We start from the raw sequence: 20532 nt of genomic DNA, 5'->3' as shown, positions 1-20532 counted from the left end.
TGAGATTGAACTTCTGGTAAAGGAGGCTGACTTGAGTGTAGAGTACTTCGACACTGCTTGGCTGATGTCCTACAGGCTTTGGAGTGCAGAAGGCCAAGGACTAAGAAACGTGTCACCTTCAGACACCTTTTCATCTCTTTCTCTTTTTGTAATTCTATTAATGCAGTAAAAACATCTTGAGTAGTTTCTGTTTTCTAGTCAGCAAATCCTACATGCTGTCAGGTAGCAATTGGAGAAACAATGTTCATCCACACTTCACTGTTCACTCACTGATGAGCTGCAATACATAATGTTCACTTGTAGTCCTTACACATCAACAGCCAGTTCCCCAGAAGCTGTGTGTTTGCTTGTCTGCTAGGTACTTAGGTGGTCTTCAGTATGTCCACCTACAGGGAAACTCAAGAAGGGATCCAGGAGCTAACCATGGGCTTTTGTGGTATGGTGAGAGAGAGAGTCAGGGTCAGAGTAATGGGTGTTGGTTTGGGGTCTTTTACTTGCTTTTGCTAAGTGCATCTGAACTGCATACCTCTAGCTAAATGTTGACATTAACATTAATGGCCCTTTTTGAAAGTCTTTGTCTGATTTGCCATTTTTATCATGGTTTGTGGCAGTGGCCATAGAAGGTCTGGGGTTTTTTTTGTCAGAAAAGGAACAGTGACTTGGAGGCTAGCTAGAGAAGAGGCAGTTGAAGTTCCTACAGGGAAGATTTGTGCTCTCCATGCTAACAGAAGATGGAGGGTTGTGAGATCTGATGTGCATCACTGGAGGAAGGTGGGGAGTGTGGATGCTCCTGGGGCACGTTGGCCATATCTGTGGCTGAGGATTTGCACCGAGGTGTATTGTTTTCATTATATAACCATAAACACTGTTTTGAAATAGTCTCAGTGCTTTGTATTTCCATGTTACTTCTATGGACTTGCTTGGAGTAACCTGCCATCCAGTATTTTTTCGGACAGGGCAGAATGAGATAAGGGGGAGAGATGCTGACTGCCTTCACACTGTTGCTCAGCTTCGGCTGTGGGAAATGTAACACCTCTCCCCTTTCCTTAATGCCCAGCCTACCTCACTGCATGAAACTCTTCACAGTAAAGTCAGAGCTCTCTCAAGGCCTGCTCTTTGGAATAGTCATAAAGCAGCTTTCTCGTAGCTTGCTGGAAAAAAAATGCCGTGAAAGTCATTCTGATGACAGCTAGAGGGAAGAAATAACGTTCTTTGCAAACTTACATGTAAAGACTAAGAAAAGCAAGTGCAAGAGCTGTGCAAGGGAGGGGACTCTGATGCTTGAATGCTACACGCCTGTAGGAAGTCTTGTGTTTACAGATACAGTGGTCAAACAGAGATTTCCATTACCAATTGCTCTTAACATTGGTTGTATGATGCTTCCCCTCTTTTTTCCTTTTTCTTTTTTTTCCCTTTTCTTTCTGTTCTGCTTCGTTCCCTTCTGTCTGGATTAAGCTGTGCAACCTGTGTGGTATGTGCAAAAGAAAGGGTAGCAACATTGCAGCAAAATGCAATGAGTTGATCCTGCCACAATTCCCTTTTTTTCACCTAAATAATCAAATTAATTAATTAGTCTGTTTCTCTGGGGAAGTACTCTACGCTGCTGCCTGCTGGCTGCACTGGCTTAGGACTGCCCTCAATTCCACGGTCTCCAGTGTCCGTGTCTGCCCCACCGCAGCTGCTGAACCCTCCGTGCTTTTGGGGAGGCAGTGGCAAAGGTGCGTGTGCACCCGGGCTGCGTGCAAAGCTAATGCCCCTCTCAAAGCTTGAGGGATGTTAGATTACACTTTTTCTTCCAGCTCTGCTAGCTGATGTGAGCATGCTCCTTGCATGCATGGCACTGGCTATTTGCCAGGTTTAGTGTAATTTTATTTTTTTTTGAATGAGTGAGTGAATGAATGAATGAATACCTGATTAAGTTAATGAAGCTGAGCCAATGGTGGGAGGGAGCGACTTGGCTGCTGCCTGCTCTAAGAGATCTGGCAGCACATTAGACTTGCATAACGCTTTACAGCTCCATGCTGCGCTCCATATGAGCCACAGGAGAGGGCTGCAATAATTACTCGGCTTTTCGATTGAAACCAGCTGCAGGTAGCTAGTCATCCTTTTGTCCATTTCACTGGTGTCGGGGAGTCACTTGTCTCTGCACCACGGATTTCCAGTGGCAGATGGGTAAGATGCTTTCACAGCGGTGAGAAAGCATGTTCGTGGCTCAGTGGCGTTTACAAAAGATCCATTCGGATTTCCAAGCTGTGATTCACCGGACCCACATGTCCAATGGAGGAATGTTTTTAGTTCCTGAGTTCAAAACTCCTGTATAAATAACCTTTATGGGAGCTGTGTGATTTTTATTTTCTCTTTCCTTCTACAGTTGGCTGGGAGAAGGGGAGCAAAAGGTTTTCTTGTATCTGTTTTTTGTAAGAGAAGTAATTTTTAAACCCTTCCAGTTCTTTTTGATTGCTGTTTAAAGCAAGTTCTTTCTGGCAGTCCTGGATGGTACATACCTTTGTTTCTCACATACTTAAATTAAGAGTACTGGCACTGCCTGTTAGCACACCGCCTTCATTTGTCAACGTTCCCTGCTTGAGCGCAATGCTGATGATTTGCATTCTTAGTTGGAACGGGTGGGTTTTTTAATTGCAACCGGAGCCTGTGACTGTGGAGCCTGCTATGTTGTTATAAACCTGCATTACTTCATTTTCTTTTAATTGTTTTCTGCGTTGCCTTGTCAGAACAGTCAGGACAACCTTGCCCTCACTGTGCTGGCCTCAGTCAAGTGACGCTGGTGATGGATTTGGCTCTCTGTGCTCATTTTATCTGCCTGCCTGCACTCCCCATGGAGCAGGAGAGAGGCTCCCTACAAAGCTGTGTCAGGAAGAGTAACCGGTCACTTGGTTTTGGGGGTTGCAGGGCCAGGGCAGGAATGTTATGGGGAGAAGGGTGCAGAAGAGTTGGTCTGGCTTTTTTTTTGCCCACATGCATTCATATGTGCACTGACCCCTACGATGTTGCCTGTGTTGAGATTGCCAGTTTGAGCGTCTGTGCAGAATGAGCGGGCAGTGCTGCAGGGCACATCCAAACGTAGCTGGCCCTGAATGAAGAAGAAAAAAATGAATGAATTGGAGAAGGAAAGGCCGGGGAGGTGGCTGGGGTGGAGGGGATGTTGAACTCTCTCTCAGCCTTCTGCAGTGCTGGGGGAGCATGCTGCATGCTTCGAGGCTGGGGTGAGCTGCTGGCATTTCGGTTTTGTCAGTGGTGATGGTCAGTGATGCTGATTTGATGAGGCACCGAGTGTGTGCTGGGGCTATGAGCAAGGGCTTGTGCAAAATTGCTTCAAGTTAAAGCTTTGCTGAATGAAGCTGGAGAGAAGGCGAGGTGTTGGAATCCATTTCAAGGGGAATTTAACATCAATTCGCATTTCGCACTTTACAGATGGACTAATTACAGTCTAATTTGCTAGCACGTGGAATCTACCAGAGCAACAGTCTGCAGGGAGGACTTCCAAGGAAAGGAATTGAGCGTGCAGCTGACCTTTTCCAAATCTGCCCCTAAAGCCGTGCTCTCACACTGTCCCCTTATCGGCCAAGCTTAAAGGTACATTCCTCCCCATGAGCGCCTGTGCTTATCTGTAAAATGGCTGCTCCAAGTTGGCTGCTGCTTGCTGGTGTTACTGGCTGGATCTTCCAAGGGGTGAAACGCCCCCGGTTTCTGTAATTTTTTGTGGGGTCTTATTCATGTCTTCTGGCAGCGAAGCCAGGCGTGTCTCTAATTTGTTTTGCCGAAGCAGGAGAGAACGTTAGCGAGCATTTTCAGACACATGGAAGGAGACCTGTGTGACATATCTGCGGTGCAAATGTGTTCATACAGGCATGACAGTTTCTGTCACAAGTTAAAATGAGCGGCGAGTGGGTGTCGCTACGTTTATAGTCACTCATGTGAAATTTTCAATGGAAAATTGTGTAGGCAGCTCCCATTGTAGCTGGGCACATTTTAGATAAATGAAAAACATCAACAAAGTAATTTCAGTATTATACTTGTTTATAAATGAACTCTATTCACTCATTTAAGCTGCAGAAGCGCCTCTAGGGGATGGGTGTAAGAGTAAAGGATGTTGCTGTGCACTGTCAGACAAACCGGTCCTGTAAACCTGCTGTCCTGTGCTGGCAGCAGTTGGTGTGGTGCAGGAGATAGAAGGTTAGATGCTGCATCCAGCCACTTGTGGAGCAGCATAGGTGGGATCCAGCTTTCCATCCTCGTGTCGGTGGGGTTGAAGTAGCACTTTAAAATGCGTGTGTTTGCTTCATGGCTTCCGCGCTGCCACCAAAGGCACTGGGTGTGTGAAGGGGGATGCCACCTTCCTGAGCATCTTGGGTTGGTGGTCCAGAGACTCCTGGCACAGCCGCCTCTGAGGCTTCGGGAGCAGGGCTTTGGAGGGGTTTGACAGACCTCTGTCAGGTTGTAAAGGCTTCAGCGTGCTGTGGTGGTAAAATGCTGTGCTGCTGGAATGTGCTCCAGCATCACACCTGGATCAGCTCTGCCTGCAGGACCACGCAGCTCGCAGTCAGCCACAGCTGAAACCCCAGGCCCAGGCAGCCCCAGTCTTTCCTTTGTGGCTGCAGATAGAGGTGCTTGTCGCAGGGTCAGCTGAGGTGCACTTGAGGTGCACGTTCTGCTGTGCAGCTGGGAAAGCCGTGCATCAAGTTGTGCACACTCACATGGCTTTGCCCCAGGACTCAGGCCCTTACTCAGCAGTAAATCCTTCTCCCCCTTCCACTGTAGAGGGAGGGGACTCTGGAGACCAGTGCTTCACCCTCAAAGAAATTTCACTGTAATCAGCATTGTCAGCTCTTGCATTTTTATCACTAGCTCTAGATATCTGACTTTGTTTCACAAAACTCCAGTTCGTAGTGTCAAATGATGAGATGGGAAATTCCACTTTTAGCTGAAATAGTAAGTTTCTGGTCTTGTGGGTTGCAGGGAAAAGCTAGAGACCTCGAGCCTGAAAAGCAAACAGCAGAAGGGCAAGTTAAAAGAAAAAATAATAAAAAAGCAAATAACCTCTGCCATTATCACTTTAAGAAATCTTCTATTTGTAAACCAGTATCATGTGTTTCAGGGACAAGAAGCAGTGCTTGGCTCATGGTACGTGCACGCCCGGGTTTGGCACTGCAAGTCAGGGGATTTCTGTGCTGGGGAACGAGGATGCTGCCCGCGGGGTGGGCTGGGAGGGCGGCGGGACGGCCGATGCACCCAGCCCTCCGACAGCAGCCCTGCCCCAGTGTTGGCTTGCAATTCTTGGAGCAAATACTTTCTTGCTTCCAGCCAGCCTGCCTGGTATCTTGTGCTGCCCTCCGTAGTACCACCTCTCTGCAAAGCATGCTGGAAGAGGATGAATCGCCTTCACTAATAACTTTTTTTGTAAAAAAAAATGTAATAAATGAGTAGGCAACTGTGAATCTACTCAGATCACCCGTGGTATTCACAGTCCTACAAGGCTTACGTGTAGCTGCATCCTGCACGTGTACACAGAAAGGTATGCTGTCCATCCAGAGCATGGCATGACTTCTACAGGTGCCGAAAATATGGGCATCTTTCCTGTTGCCGAATCAGGTGATGGCACCCAGATGAGATGATGGCAGAAACCTGCAAACTTCTGAAAGTTAATTCCAATTCTTAATTCAGCAGTTAGCTTAATGAAAACCAAAGCTAATACTAGCACCATATTCTTGTGCAGCTTATCAGCACCCACCACACAAAATAACTATGTGTACCTAACCACAGTGTAGCTGTAGTAAAACAGGACTACAGGAGGCACGTTCCCTGCTTAGAACGTGCAGATCTCCCCTTATCCTCAAAATTCAGGAGCTAAGTAGCAGAAATGGATAGTTAACCGCTGGAGTAGCTTGTCATTGAGTGAATGGCTGTCCTGGAACTCCATCATCTGTTTGTCCTTTTGGGAGTATATCTTACACTATTTTTTCCTCCTAAATCTTCTTCTCTAAACACTGGTACATACTTGCATCATAAAATTTCATGGGAATGTCAAGCCATTGGGCATCTCACATCCAGTGATGTGCTCACTGAGATTTGCGTATATCACTTGCTTTTTATATTGCGTGGAGGCTGTCTGATCTGACCAGGGGGGAGGAGGGACGTGCAGAATAGCTGCTCGCTCTGCAGAAACCTGTAGCAATTTGCTGTGATGGATTCCCAGAAGTATAATGAGAGCTAACACTGCAGTGGACAATCTGTCTTGCAGATGCGGTGTTGATCAGGAATCCTTTCGTTTTGGGAGGAGAATTTCAAATTTTATTAGAGGTTTTCATGTTTCTTATTAATGGATCTCTGCAGTTGGCCCTCCTGGGAAATCTGCCAGAGAGCTGTGAAATTGGTTGGATTGGACAATAAACTCCTATAGCTATTGTTGGCGTGCGCTGAGCTGCACATGGCAAGGCTAATGAAATCTGTAGCAGTTACAACTATGAATATGTAGCTGGCAGCGGGCAGGGTGTAGAGCAGGGGGGAAAGCTGGCATATAGATCTGGGAGCCAGAATGCAGCTGCGGAGCCCTCTGCAATGTGTCTGTCTCTTAATCTCTCTGAATCTGATCCTGCAAGATGCCTGCCTCCTTGGAGGGGAGGGGAGAGGTGGGACAAAGTGCCCTCCTTTCCCAGTGATTTCCAGTGCTGCTGAAATCACCCACTCATCCAGTCGGGATGGAATGGGCAGGCAATTTGAGGCAGGAGCATCGGACTGCACTGTTGCTTCTGCCCAGTAATACCCCAGACATGAAGACCTGTCCATGTGTGAGGCTCGACTCAAAGGATTATTTTTTTGGTGTTCTCTTTGAATATTGCATTGATGTCTACTTGCCAGGCAGGGCAATGGTTTCTGACAGAGGGAGACCCAGTTTTTTAATTGCACAGATAAATGTGAGAATTTACTGGTCATACCTGGAGCCAGAAAGTGAAAATTGAAAAGTTGTAATAACCTGTGTGTTATTAGGGTTTGGGATCCAAGGAGCCTTTTGACAATAAGCAACTGCTTTGACTTGAATACCCCTGAAGTTGGGAGGCTGACGGCTGCCCCCCATGGGTGATTGTTCCATGCAGTAAGGCAAACAAGCAGGTGGTCCCAGCCCTTGCTCCTGGTGGCACATGTCGGTGTGGGCTTGTTAGCAACTGTGGAAAGGTCAGGGACGGGAGAGGAGGGGGGACCAGATTTTTAAGGGTGTTTTAGAGACCTGAAAATGACATTAGCTACATCATGGTACTGCAAAAAGTGCCTGATTTCTGAAGGCAGTGAAAGCCCCACCGTTTGCATAGCCAGGTGCTGCTGTGGTTTGTGGGTCTGGCCCCAACTTCTGTGCACCCCAAGACTCAGTCCTGGGTGGTGGGACACAGCATATGATCACAGTGTGTTTGGATGCTTGCATTGCTGGTTTTACCTTTGCTGCAGTGAACTCCGGATGAATAAAGGAGGTCAGGCCCTCAAGCTATAACCCATAACTCTCATGAGTTTTAAATTTATTAGATGAAATAAATAGAAAAATACTGTTTTGGGAGACATAGTGAGGTTTAAAGTGCCTTGCAGAGAGACACTGAAGTTTTGCATGAAAAATGCACATCCTGAGCGCCAGTGAGCAATCCCTTTGGGACCAGAGCAAGCCCAGATGGTGACTTCTCCAAGTGATTATTTTTCTGCCTTAAGCCTTTCCAGGAATTTGAGTGTGGGCAGGATGCCAGCGGACACTGGCTGTCCAGACGCTTTAGCAATGTTCCATGTGTACTCACTGCCAGAGATACCAAAGTCCAGCTGCTGTCCCTGATCTCTTTGTCCCCTTTACCTTCCCAGCCATAATTACACACGCGTGCACGCACGCACGCACTCGAGTGACACACACACATACAAAGCAGGAGCAAAAAATCACCTGGTGTTTGCTGCTCATTTGCATACCTCACAAATCATGATCAACAGCTCTGAAGTTAAAGACAAAGGAAATTTCGAGAGTCAGAAAAATTACTTGGATCCAAAAAAAAAGCAGCGTACAAATAACAAACCCTGCGGCACACCGCAGAAGGCAGGCGTTCATCTTTCTAGGACAGCCAGCAAAGAACAGTTTAACCAGGTCTTGTACCTCTTGCCTTTGAGACACTCTGTTTGGGTTGTCTGCCTTTCATTTTTTCCCAAGCAAAATCAGTCCTGTCTTATCTTTACTGTTGCTGGAACTTGAATTATGCTGAAAACTTACCATTTTACTTTTAAGTCTTGAAGTAGAAGTAGGCTGTTTTATGCTGCACATTAGCATTTTTGCAAATCCAGTCCTGTGTCTGCTAGAGTTCAAAGTCTCACCGTGAAGTACTTGGGCTTGGAAAAGTGGGGCAGTCTTCACTGCTCTACAGCTGTCTCATCCCTTGTCTTCGTTAAGCTTGTTCATTCTTCCTGGGCTTTCCAGGAGATTTAGGGCAGTCCTTTTGTTACCAGTGATGATGAAGTCAGCCATATGAAAGATTTACACCAAAAAAAACCCTCAAAACCCAAAAGATTTAGTATTTGGTATTTTTGAAGAATGTTAGCCTTGACATTGGCAGCTACCCAAAACTCAGTGGTTCAATGCTATTTAGCAGAACAAAACCTCTGCTTCAGGTCCTGCAGAGTGAGACTTCAACAGGTTTCATATAACTTCGTAGTAATACTTTTGATGCGGAGAAGCTGAACCCAGACGCCTCGGGCTTTTGGAATGAATAGTTTTGGGGACCCTGGTTTATCCATCACAGCAAAAGAGACTGGTCCTATTTGGTCCCATGTACAAGCTCCCTGCTTTGTTGCAGGCAGAGGGGCCAGCCTTCTGCTCCCAGCTTTTCCCTGTGGGAATGTATTTAAATTCTGGGTTTGCAGCTCATATCCATCTCCATGAGAGATCAAAGGATGGTCCAAGCCCAGTGTGAGCTCCCCGTGGCAAGGGGAGTGGGACGAGCACCCCGCAACGAGGGCATCCCTCCATGGCATCCCTCCATGGCATCCCCGGACGGCCGCCTCAGCCAGGAGTTGCTGACTTACCTGCCAAAGCCAACTGGCCAGGGCAGAAGGCTACAGTGAGCTAAAGTTAACCAAGGATGACTGCGCAAATGTGAGCCTGGCGATTTTATTTTTAGTCAAACTTAAAAATAAAAATCTGTAAGTCATGTGTAATATAATAATTTTAGCTGTTGCCAAGACACGCTGAGCAACTGTTAGGAGGAGGGGGAAGACCCGTGCTGATATAGCGTGGACCCTGCCTCCTGGCTGCTCTCCTCCGGCCGTGGTGGCAGCGCTGAGGCGGCGGTGCCAGCGGATCAGGACAGTTTGGGGTAGTGGCGCCGAGCTGCTGCTTGGCGGGTGCCGCCAGGCTCAAGGCATCACTGGGCTTTGCTCTTTTGAAGCTGGCCGAAGTCCTTCTGTCCTCCCTCTCACCTCAAAGCCAGAGAATCCACCCTGAAACAGTGCTTTACCTGCCATGCCCCCCGGCTCTGTGGCTGTTCGTGTTTCATTACTGTTTATCAATATTTAAACAACGGAATAATTAACTTAAGACTGATTGTATCAAACCACGAGAAGTTTTGGACTTTTTCTGCAGGCTTACAGCAGCTTGGAGGACCATAAACGTAAAGAGTGCTCTTAAAGATAGGTTTAATCTTAGTCTAGTATGTCTTCAAAGTACTGCATACGCATATAAACATCAGGCTTATTGTTCATTAGAAGTGAGACAGCAGGGAAAGAAATCCCCCAAAGGAATGTTATTTGCCATAAGATAAGTATCATTACTGCTGCTCAGCATTCACTTTAAAGTGGGCTATATCCTATTCCCATCTTCTTTCACATCCTCTCTTAATTCTTTCTCTCTCCATTTTTCTTTCATATAATGCATACTTTTCTTATTAGGATGCTGGTCATGCAGGGTGCACAGTTTCTCAGCACCTATTCTGCATATCTTTCAAAATAGCCAGAAATGCAGATGACAAGTGGTGGCTAGACAGGGACTGGGGAAGAGTTTCACCCTCCATAAAGTTTATTATGGGACAAGGTGAGGTAGGTTTCAGGAAGGTAGGGAGAGACTGTCAGCTCCTTTTGCTTTTTTTCAAAGCGTGATGTTTTTTAGCTATGGATTTAGCAGATAATGAAAGACTTCGGAAGACTTTGTTGACTTTGTTGCCTTTGGGTAGCTGAAGTCACCAAATTAAGTGATGCAGAGCAGAGAAAGCAACTGTTTGCTCCGATAGTGAAATTAGCCTGATATAAAGTCATGAGCTTTTACAGTGGTGGGGGCTCCTCATTTGGATCAGGAAACCCAAACGTGCTTTTCCAAGCAGTCCTGGTGAGGCATCCCCAGGGTCAAGTTTGCTCAGCGTTTGGATGTGTGGCTGTGGCCATGAGTGTGGTACCTGCAGCCTCCCTGCTCTGGCAGTTGCTAAGAAATAGGGGGATCAGATCACAACAAAGATGGAGATGGTGCCGGTGCCTGGCTCCGGCCAACCCGCGCACAGCAGGTAGCATGTCCCAGCGCAGAGTCCTGCCTGAACACCTGAGCATGAGATATTAGTAGCAGAGGGAGTTCAAAGCACTGGGGAAAAAAAAACCCCACACATTAAAAACCTGGCTCAGAGCCATCGCTGGCTCTGGGCTGCTGCTGTAAATAGATTGTGTGGACGAGGTTCATTGCCAGACTGGTAGATGAAGGGCACGTGTGCCTGTAATGAGCCGTGGCATGAAGGGGAGACAGGGGGCAGCTGCTGCCTCTGCGGTCCTGTCCAGTGTGCCGTGAAGTCACCCTGAGGGTGACTCTGGGGTTCAGGGGTTCAGGAGTGACCCACCATCTCCCCTCTACACCGCTAATAGCTAGCTGTTGCTAATGTAAATATTTTGCGCGTGCATGTTCCTTGGGGCTTCCTGCCACGCTCCCGTGCTTTTTAGGGCATGGCAGGGTGAAGGCAACGTCGTCATTGCAGGGGAAGGAGAGGCTAGAAGAGTGAACTGGGCACCTTAGAGACACGGAGGGTTTTCCCAGAGGAAGGAGAAAGCGAGCCTTGGGAAATAAGTCACTGCTGCTAAATGTGGCAAGTTATGGCCAGAGAGTTTCTGATCTGTATAAAGTTTTAATCATTTTCCTGATGCATTAGCAGACACGCCCAGGATTTTCGCTGCTGTTCGCAGCGCAGCTGTCAACTGCTCCTTGACATGAGAGCAGCAATGCCTGACCATTTTTTTTTCCCAGAGGTTTTTTCTTTTTCTTGCTTGCTGTTTTGGTGTGTCTGCTTGTTTGTTCTCATTTCTCAGCGTTGATGATGTGACTCCCCCCTCCCTTGCCCACCCTCTCATTGCAGAATCCAGAGGAGCTGTCGGAGGATTGTGCTCACGGGGAGATGATTCCTCATGAAGTCACTGGATCCCTTGCAGAAATCAAATGTGACTTTCCGTTTATCAGACTGAAATCAGAGCCAGCCAGACAGTGAAGCAAGCACAGTGGAGGGGGGACGGCGAAAGATGAAATCCAACCAAGAGCGGAGCAATGAATGCCTGCCACCTAAGAAGCGAGAAATCCCTGCCACCAGCCTGCCTTCGGAGGTGAAGCCGGTCCTGCCAAACGAAAACCACCGTGCGGATAACCTAGCATGGCTTCCCAGCACACCCGGCGGCCTGGGGGGCCGGCACCGGCCCGGGGGGACGTCGTCGGTGGAGGCAGGCTTGCAGCAGGGTTTGCACAAGTCGCTGTCTGCAGGGCTGGACTATTCGCCCCCCAGCGCGCCCAGGTCCGTTCCAGCCTCCACCACTCTTCCCACGGTGTACTCGCCCGCCCTCTCCCAGTCAGGGACTCCCGTTTCCCCGGTGCAGTACACACACCTGCAACACACCTTCCAGTTCGTCGGGCCCCAGTACAGTGGATCGTACACCGGATTCATCCCCTCGCAGCTGATTTCCCCAACAGCCAATTCTGCGACCGGCGCCGTGGCGGCGGCCACGGCCGTTGCGACCACTCCATCCCAGCGCTCCCAGCTGGAGGCCTATTCCACTTTGCTGGCCAGCATGAGCGGCTTAAGCCAGCAGGGGCACAAAGTTGAGCCGCACCTGGTCAGGACGCCTGGGCTGATCTCCGCCGGGTCTCCTCCACCCACCCAGCAGAACCAGTATGTCCACATTTCCAGCTCTTCCCAGAGCACTGTCAGAAACGTCTCTCCTCCAACCATCCCGGTCCCCCTGCACCCCCATCAGACAGTGATCCCACACACCCTCACCCTCGGCCCTTCCTCCCAAGTGGTGGTGCAGTACACCGACTCGGGGGGCCACTTTGTCACCAGGGATCCCCCCAAGAAGCCCGAGAGCAGCCGGCTGCAGGCGATGCAGGCCAAGGAGGTACTGAACGGCGAGATAGAGAAGAGCCGGAGGTACGGCATTTCGCCCTCTGCCGACATGGGTCTAGTCAAAGCAGGCAATAAACCAGCTCCCCATCATTACGAGACCAGGCACGTGGTGGTCCACTCGAGCCCTGCCGAGTACGGCGCACGGGATTCCTCAGGTGTCCGAGCCTCCGTCATGGTGGTCCCCAATAGCAGCACGCCCACAGCGGACATGGAGGTGCAGCAGGCCACCAACCGTGCGGCCTCTCCCTCAGCCCTCAATGACAAGGGAAGCTTGCACTTAGGAAAGCCAGCCCACCGGTCCTACGCCTTGTCTCCACAGCAGGCTCTGGGCCACGAGGGGGTGAAGGCAGTGGCCACGTTGTCCCCTCACACCGTCATTCAGACCACCCACAGCGCCTCCGAGCAACTCCCCGTCGGGCTGCCGGCGACGGCCTTCTACGCCGGGACGCAGCCGCCAGTGATCGGCTACCTGAGCGGTCAGCAGCAAGCCATCGGGTACCCCAGCAGCCTGCCGCAGCACCTGGTGATCCCTGGCACCCAGTCCCTGCTGATACCGGTCGGCAGCGCGGACGTCGAGCCGTCGGGAGTCGCGCCTGCGATTGTCACGTCGTCTCCTCAGTTTGCAGCAGTGCCTCACACGTTCGTCACCACCGCCGTCCCCAAGAGCGAGAACTTCAGTGCGGAGCCCCTCACCACCCAGCCCGCCTACCAGGCCACCATGGTGCAGGCGCAGATCCACCTGCCCGTGGTGCAGTCCATCGCCTCCCCCGCCGCCGCACCACCCACGCTGCCCCCCTACTTCATGAAGGGGTCGATCATTCAGCTGGCCAACGGGGAGCTGAAGAAAGTAGAGGACTTGAAAACAGAAGACTTCATACAGAGCGCGGAAATTAGCAACGACCTGAAAATAGACTCCAGCACTGTGGAGAGGATTGAAGACAGCCATAGCCCAGGCATCGCCGTGATACAGTTTGCGGTTGGGGAGCATCGAGCACAGGTAATGGCAATGCATGGTGGGGTGGGGGGTTTGGACTGGGGTGCACGCTCTGGCCCCCCGGGTGCAGCTTTCCTCAGCACATCTCAGTCGCTTTGGATCTGCGTGGTGTTGGTTCTTTATCATTCACATCCATCTGTGAGACCAGCTCTGGTCCTCGCTGCGCCGGGGGAGCCATCAGGGTCACACCGATGACAAATGTAGTCTTTTGGATATAAAACAGGTCTTTCTTGTAGCTGGAGAACCCACGGGAAGAATTACATGATCTTCATGTGTTTTGATTAAAATATAAAAGCATGTAAGCAGTATGAGAGGATATATTTTGCGTTTTGACAGGTGATTTTTACCTTCCACACCAGAAAGCTCGGGTTAGATTCAGCTCAAGGCACAAGGCAGTGAATTTCACTGGCTTGAAAACTTGGAGCTGCCTGGGAATGGCTCCATCACACACGTAAGTTGCTGAAACACACTACAGGGTTTTACTGAGGCTTCAGCTGCGGGTGGTTTAAACACTTCATGGCTTACATAAACTATGTGTTCAAGGGAAATTTGGAAAGAAAAACCATCTAGGTGGCTGGGCAGGCTGTGCTTCTGACCTTTGTTTCTTGTTGGTTCAGTGTAGGAAGAAAATCTGTAACTTTCCGAAGGTATCTTTAGGTTGAGAATGAGTACATATTGATCATAAAGTGTTACCCTGATGCTGTCCGTTTTCTGAGTGATTTAGATTCTGCTGTGCTGAGGCTGGAGCAGTTCAGATCTACTGGATAGCATTTTGCTTCCTAGAGGTACTCATTTTAAATAATCTTCATGCAAATCTGTTTGGTTTGGTTTGGTTTGAGTGCTGTGAACTGCATCATCTGCAACCCTGATGCTGTACCCGCAGTGCTGGAGAACCAGAATGAGAGAGAGGGAGAGAGGAGCTGGACGAGGACACATGTAGTAAGGCTGACAGTTTGGTGAAGAAAAACAAACAGCGATGGTACCAAGGAGCAGGTTACACAAAATATTTCTTCCAGTCGCAGCAGTCTGTGGCCTGTCCCTTCCCCAATTGTGCACACATGGTAAATCGCTACATATGACACATCCCCTTTCTCATGTCAAAACGTGCATTCCCCGTGTGGTTTTGTTCATGCATGTGTGTGCATCTGCACAGCTGATAGAAGTTGGGCCTCTGGTGCTTTCAGTATAAAGACGTGATGTTTTCCCCACTGCTCAACTGTATTTTGGTGCATCTCAGGCTTCGTGATTAGAGGAACCGTCCTTGGATCAGGACCAGTTACTATAATTTGCCCTGGTGCCTTCAGTAATGAGGTTTCAAAAGTAGCAATCTCCCATCTGCAATTTTCATCTTGCTCTCATTTCTCTCCCTGCAGCCAGGCCACCGGTCTCTGCACCAGCAGAAGAGGTACAAATTAGCAGGTAGCATTTGTGTCACGTCTCATTCGCAGATCTGTCAACGCAGGCGATGTGTTGTAGTCCTGGGCGCGGGAAAGAGTGCCTTTGCAGGGGGTGGAGTGCCATCCTCTGGCAGAAAGCAAGCCGAGTCTGAGGCTGTAAAAATCCAGGGCCAGGCACACGGGTCTCACCCAGCGAAGTGTCACCTTACAGAGAAGCCTATCAGGAGCGGGCTGACATCATCGCAGCCGAAATACTCCCCAGCTGTGTTTCCCACCGGGGATGCTTCCAGAATGGAGGGCGAGTCATGTAGAGATATGATTAGAAACGGGGTTTTAATTTAGGTTTCCTGCAGATTCCAGGACTTGGGTCTCTTCCCAGATCAGCTGTGCCCTGCATAGCGGGGATGGCTCTGCCGGTTTTCCCTTGCCTGGGTTGAGAGAGAGAAAGAGATCGTTTCTATGTGCTTGAAGTCTCTGCGACCTCACCTTCCGCCCGACATAGCTATATGAAAGCATTTAGCCTTATTAGCAGGCATGTGGCAGTCATTAGTTGTTAGAAAATTGCCTGCGTGAAGAGGGCTTAGTCTTCTCATTGAAAGAACAGTATTTAGTCGCGCTGCTTTGAGCACTGTGGTGCTGCTGCACTTAAATATATCTTGACTCCGGAGTACAGTGGGGATATATGTGCCTGTGTAGTGTCGCTTCGCAAAGTGTTTTATGACAATTAAGTTTGAGTTGCATACATACTTCTGGAAGAAGGAAGCTTTGCAAATGGTGTTATCAAGGGAGTGTAAGTTGTAAAGAGTAAGTGCCATACAAAAATAGAGTTGTTATTAGCTTTGGCTCACTTACGTACTCCTCCCAGGGATCTCTGGGAAGTCATTATAATACTGATGGATTCGTATTTTCAGACTGTACAAACATTAGCTAATTTTCTCACCAATTGAGGGACAGAGGTAGGAGATTATTTTTAACTGAGTATATACAACTATAACGTAAATAGGGAGGCACTGTGCAGCTGCTATTGTGTCATATCGGTGCAAGCCCACAGCAGCCCCTCCCCAGCACAGCACTTAGGCAGAAAGAGGTCATCCTCCCTCCTTTCCTCATCTTCCAGTCACCTGGCAAATCCAACCCTCTTCCAGGTATGGAAACCTAGAGGAAAATGAACCCACATAAAGCTACATGCCTTTTCAGTGAAATAACTGGGCTTAGCCCTGGAGGGATGCTAGGTTTACATGTCACAGCATCCCTGCTCTGGATGAGGAAGAAGCCAAGTAAGTATCAACTGGACCAGAACCCAAAGTCCAGCTGTTTTTCCTCTGCATTCAAGTTGCCAAAAAGAAAAGACCTATGGATCTGCATCTCTTTGCAATTCCACATATTACTCTTGTAATAACACCTTCATCATTATTATCTGTCCTTTCTTTTGCTGCCAGGAACAAGCAGAAGCCAGTAATTCACCTCCATTGATGTTAAGGTCAAAACACACAGGAGATGCAAAATAAGTTCTCTGAAATGCATGCTTTCATCCCTGCATTTCAGTCCCTAATCACTCCTAAAGTATAGCTTAAAAAGAAAAGATGAACATACAGTTCTTAATTTTTCTTCTTTAAAAAACAGAGTCATAGACAGTAGGGATGGAAAAGTCCTGTTAGAGCATCTCATTAGTAGCCCTGACTAGTTTAGTGCATATTTTTTTAGATCATCATCCAGTTTAATTTTCCCCTACAGCTCCGCATGCACACAAACCAGTTACTTTTTCTTTACTCCTCACCCTCCTTTTCATTATCTTTGCCATCATAACAGACACAGAAAGAGAGATGTTGACTCGGTTCGCTGCTGCAGATGAAGATCTCTCCCAGCCTCCCCCTCATGTGATCGCTGTGTCCGTGTCCTCTGGTCACGGGGGCAGTGAGTCCTTGTTCCTCCGAGTGATGGGGTGGCTGTGGTCTGTCTTTGGATGTGTGTTACTGAATTCTGGGAGTGCAGCAGATAAGAGCTCACATGATAAACTCGGCAGCCAGTGGTTTGGTGGACAGAGGTAGCTCCTCTGGAGAAACGGTGGGATCACAAGGCTGTGGAGAGCAGTAGCCCCTAAGCTTCAGGCCCTGGGCGCGTTTGTTACAATAACGGTGTACTGAAGCTGGGCTAGATGCAGCCCTGTGGGATGCCCATCCAGACCACATGTCACGCTGGGTAGTCCCTGTGGCACAAGGTGCTGCCTGCAGCCCTGTAAATCTCTCAGAAAAAATCCTCTCTTGTAAACGCAGGTGTTGTTCAGGGTGGTGGGGACATCAGGAGTCCCAGAGTCTCTCAGGAGGGGAAGTGGAGTGGAAGCGCAGCACTGCAGAGACTTCTGTCTGAGAGAGGGAGAACTTCTATTCCTTGAATCAGCCCAGTTGTTTTTTGGACCCAAGGAGTTTCTCGGCACCCGCAGCAGGGCCTTCAGCAGAGAGCTCCACCGCTTAATTGCACATTGTTTCCAGAACCACTTCCTTCTCTTTGTTTCCAGCCTGCCGCTCCTAGTTTCATCACATTTTAATAATATCACAGAGAAAAACACTTAATTGGAAAATGTGTGTTTACATTTATTAAAATATTCACACGAACCACTTCTATTAGTCACTTTTTGCTTTAGTGCTTCTTACATTGGTTGCAGCAGCGAGCCCCAAGACTGAAGTTGCTGTGTTTCTGAATGACAGGAAGGGGTATTTTCTGGGCATCAGATCTTCCCACACCTATCATCTGTGCTCCAGCTCCAGCCAGGGTTTCCTGAGCAGTCTGAATTGCCTGTCTTACCTACTGAGTTTGGTTGAGAAATAAAATTATAAAGAGTTTTAGAAAATTGCAGATATTCAGTGGCTGCACTGAAGAGTTTTGGGTGTTTTCACGAGTCAGTCTTAAAAAAATAGGTAAATGTAGCTTGCAGTAGAGCCTCAGCGTGCTTGAAGAGGGACCAACATTTTGGTTTCTTACTTATCTTACCTTAGTAGTTGGAAAATTTCTTTCTCTCCTACAATAATCATGGCAAGATACTGGAGGAGGGAGCTTCTAAATTTTTTTTTTTTTGCGTTTTAGTGCAGTGGTCAGAAAAAAATTATGCGGGGGTGTTTTTACTGAACTTTCACACTCAAAATGTCTTTGACTACTATTGCTTGTAGAGAATGATTACCTTACCTTAAATCCCAAATTAGCTGAATCCAGAAGCAGCCAGCTAAAACAGGGCTTGATAATCCAGGAGGGAACCGATTTCAAATCGATAGTGGTGCATGCATACTGTGACCAAATTGTGAAATTTCCAGCATTTCACCATCTTTATTATTTGGTGTTATTCATGATCACCACTACCATTTCTGGGATTTGTTTTAGTGATTGTCAGTTCAGGCAAGGGTTTTGGATCCCACAATAAAAAAAAAAAAAAGCATAATGTGCGGTGGAAGCTTGTTCACATCAAGAGGAACTTGTGTGTTGGTGAGGACGATGCACACAAGCATGTATGATTCCCACAGACAGAAATAGCTTTTGACAAGGATGGGAAAGTAGAAAAAGAAAGAAAAAAAATACAGCTGGCAGGAAGAAAGAAAGAAAGAAGGAGGAGAGACATAGCAATATAAAGGAGAAAGCTGTGTCAACCAGATGATCCATGCTGGAGAGAAGCCTACAGCTCTGTGTAGATAGCAGTTTCCATTTAAGTCCATGGGACATACTGGATATTCACCACTTTCCCAGTCAGACCCCTTACTGAAATGCATAGGTATGGAATATGATCCCAAACTCCAGGCAAATACTTTCACAAATCCTGGTGCTGGAGTGTTTCTATCCAATGACATGGAGGGATGGGACTTTCATGGTTAACCTCACCCCACTTTCTCCATAGTTCAGAGCATAAACCAGGCCTAAAGTCAGGTGCCTTTCCACTGCTGCCATGTGTGTAGTTGACTGTTGGCAGACAGTTCTGGTCGGAAAAGGGTTAATATGACAGAAATTGATATAATGGAGGGTATCTTGTGCCTCTAAACTACTCCTTTTGAAATTCCTCGTACAGTGGCTTACTATGTTGGGCAGGTGGAGTGGCAGGATAATACATGCAGTGTTATTCGTTGGCCTAGTTGCAGAAGTACGTAGCATATATTTATAGACTTTATAAGGTTTTTTCCAACAGAATCGGCTGTCTCATAAACTGCAGTTGACTGCTACTGTATGGCATGGGCTTAACCAGTCGGAGGCACGGTCAACACCCGATGGGAATCTTTGGTTTCCTGGTTCTGGAGCCTCTGTCCCTGAGCTGTGGGACATCCCAGATCAAGTCTTCCTGCCCAAAAGGGATGTGGAGCTGGTGGGGTGGGAGGGGAGCTACCTCAGGCCCTGCTTGCAGGGAGGGAGCCTCCAAGGGTAAGCAGCGCTAGCAGGGAAGCGGCAGGGCTGCTGGGTGCCGTACTGGCATTGAGTCCAACCTCTTCTGTGAGACAGGCCTTGCAACTTCATCCCAAGGTTCACGCTTAGTATTATGAACAAAGATGTTTGAACACTGGAGTGCAATGTGCATTTCAAACTGCTTCTATTCCTTAATGTTGAAATGTATTTTTAACAAGACAAAGCCATGCTCGGTATGACAGCGTTAATCCCTCCCAGGGTTGAGAGGTGGTTTCATGAGCCTGCTGTGATGTTCCTTTCAAGTGAGTCCAGGTTCCTGGAGAGAGAAGGCTCTCCAAGGCAGCTGGTATGCTCTGTGCCTGCTGAATGGCTCAGAAATGAGATGAACACATGTATTCAGGTGTTCTCTTGCCCTTTGGCCCTTACCAAACAGGGGTTACACCATCAGAGCAGGATCCTGCCCCCCATGCCTGAGAAGAGCTCCAGAGGACACAGGGACCCTGGGAGCAGAGCATTGGATATCTGACTTCAGCAGAAGCCACCCTCTTAGAGTTGCAGACCTCATTGGTGTTACACACAGCAAGTTAAAAACACGTGCCAAATTTTTAAAAAGTTTTAGTCAGAATTTCCTGCCCTCGTTGTGGTGTGCTGGTGGGGGCTTGGCCCCATGGGTTGTGAATCGCATGGGCCCACATCAAGTGTTCAAGCCTGCAGACGCAGCACCATGCAGCAAGCGCTGGACTGCTGACGCGCGTGAAGATAAGTGGGTATTTAGGTGCTTTATCATGTTGGGATCTCAAGACCCAACATTTGCAAGGTCAGGGAGCCAGTGGACACCTCTTGCTTGTCTGTTCTTGTGGCTATGGCAGCTCCCTGTAAGATGGTTAGATAGGATTCATAACCAGATGTGTTTTTAAAGGGGGGGGAGGGGGGGGGGGACGGGACAAGACGGGATGGGACACAGTGCAGAAGAGCAGACCCAGTGCAGGAACTGCAGGAGGAGGAGGTCAGGTTTACGCTCACTGCCTTTACAGCTACAGCTCTGTACGTACTCATGGCCTTCCCCCGGAAATCAGCGTGCCTTCAGCCGTTTCATGCTGTAAGTATATGCTTGTTTGGTCAGAGGTGAGGATGATGTTCCCATGGTCATTTAGGAAATCGTGTCAGAACTGAGAGCTTCCCTTGAGCCATTCTTGGGTTGGAAAGTGTCTTCAGATATGGATGACAGGCTCTAGGTACCACAGGGAGATGGCAGGGAATGGATTTTGCCAGGTGCCAAAGCTTTTTTGCCTCTTACACCTCTCTGAGCGGCTGGATAAAGGTAAAGCTTGATTCCCGCTGCGGCCTTGTGCTAAGAAATGCTGAGCTC

General features: G+C 48.4%; 1 protein-coding gene across 8 annotated transcripts in view; it reads left to right on the top strand.

Annotated features, from left to right (window-relative positions):
- Nucleotides 1-20532, top strand: part of ATXN1 (ataxin 1) — a 229461-nt gene that overhangs the window by 200051 nt on the left and 8878 nt on the right. For all 8 annotated transcript variants that reach the window (XM_074871397.1, XM_074871379.1, XM_074871407.1 and 5 more), the window contains one exon: nt 11361-13392. In XM_074871397.1, coding sequence (XP_074727498.1) covers nt 11521-13392 — 1872 coding nt within the window. In that variant the 5' untranslated portion in view covers nt 11361-11520. The remainder of the gene's footprint in view (nt 1-11360; nt 13393-20532) is intronic.

This window comes from Strix uralensis, chromosome 1 (genome assembly GCF_047716275.1).
Source record: "Strix uralensis isolate ZFMK-TIS-50842 chromosome 1, bStrUra1, whole genome shotgun sequence".
NCBI lineage: Eukaryota > Metazoa > Chordata > Aves > Strigiformes > Strigidae > Strix > Strix uralensis.
The sequence above is the reverse complement of the archived record's forward strand: the minus strand, read 5'-3'. Positions and strand labels throughout refer to the sequence as shown.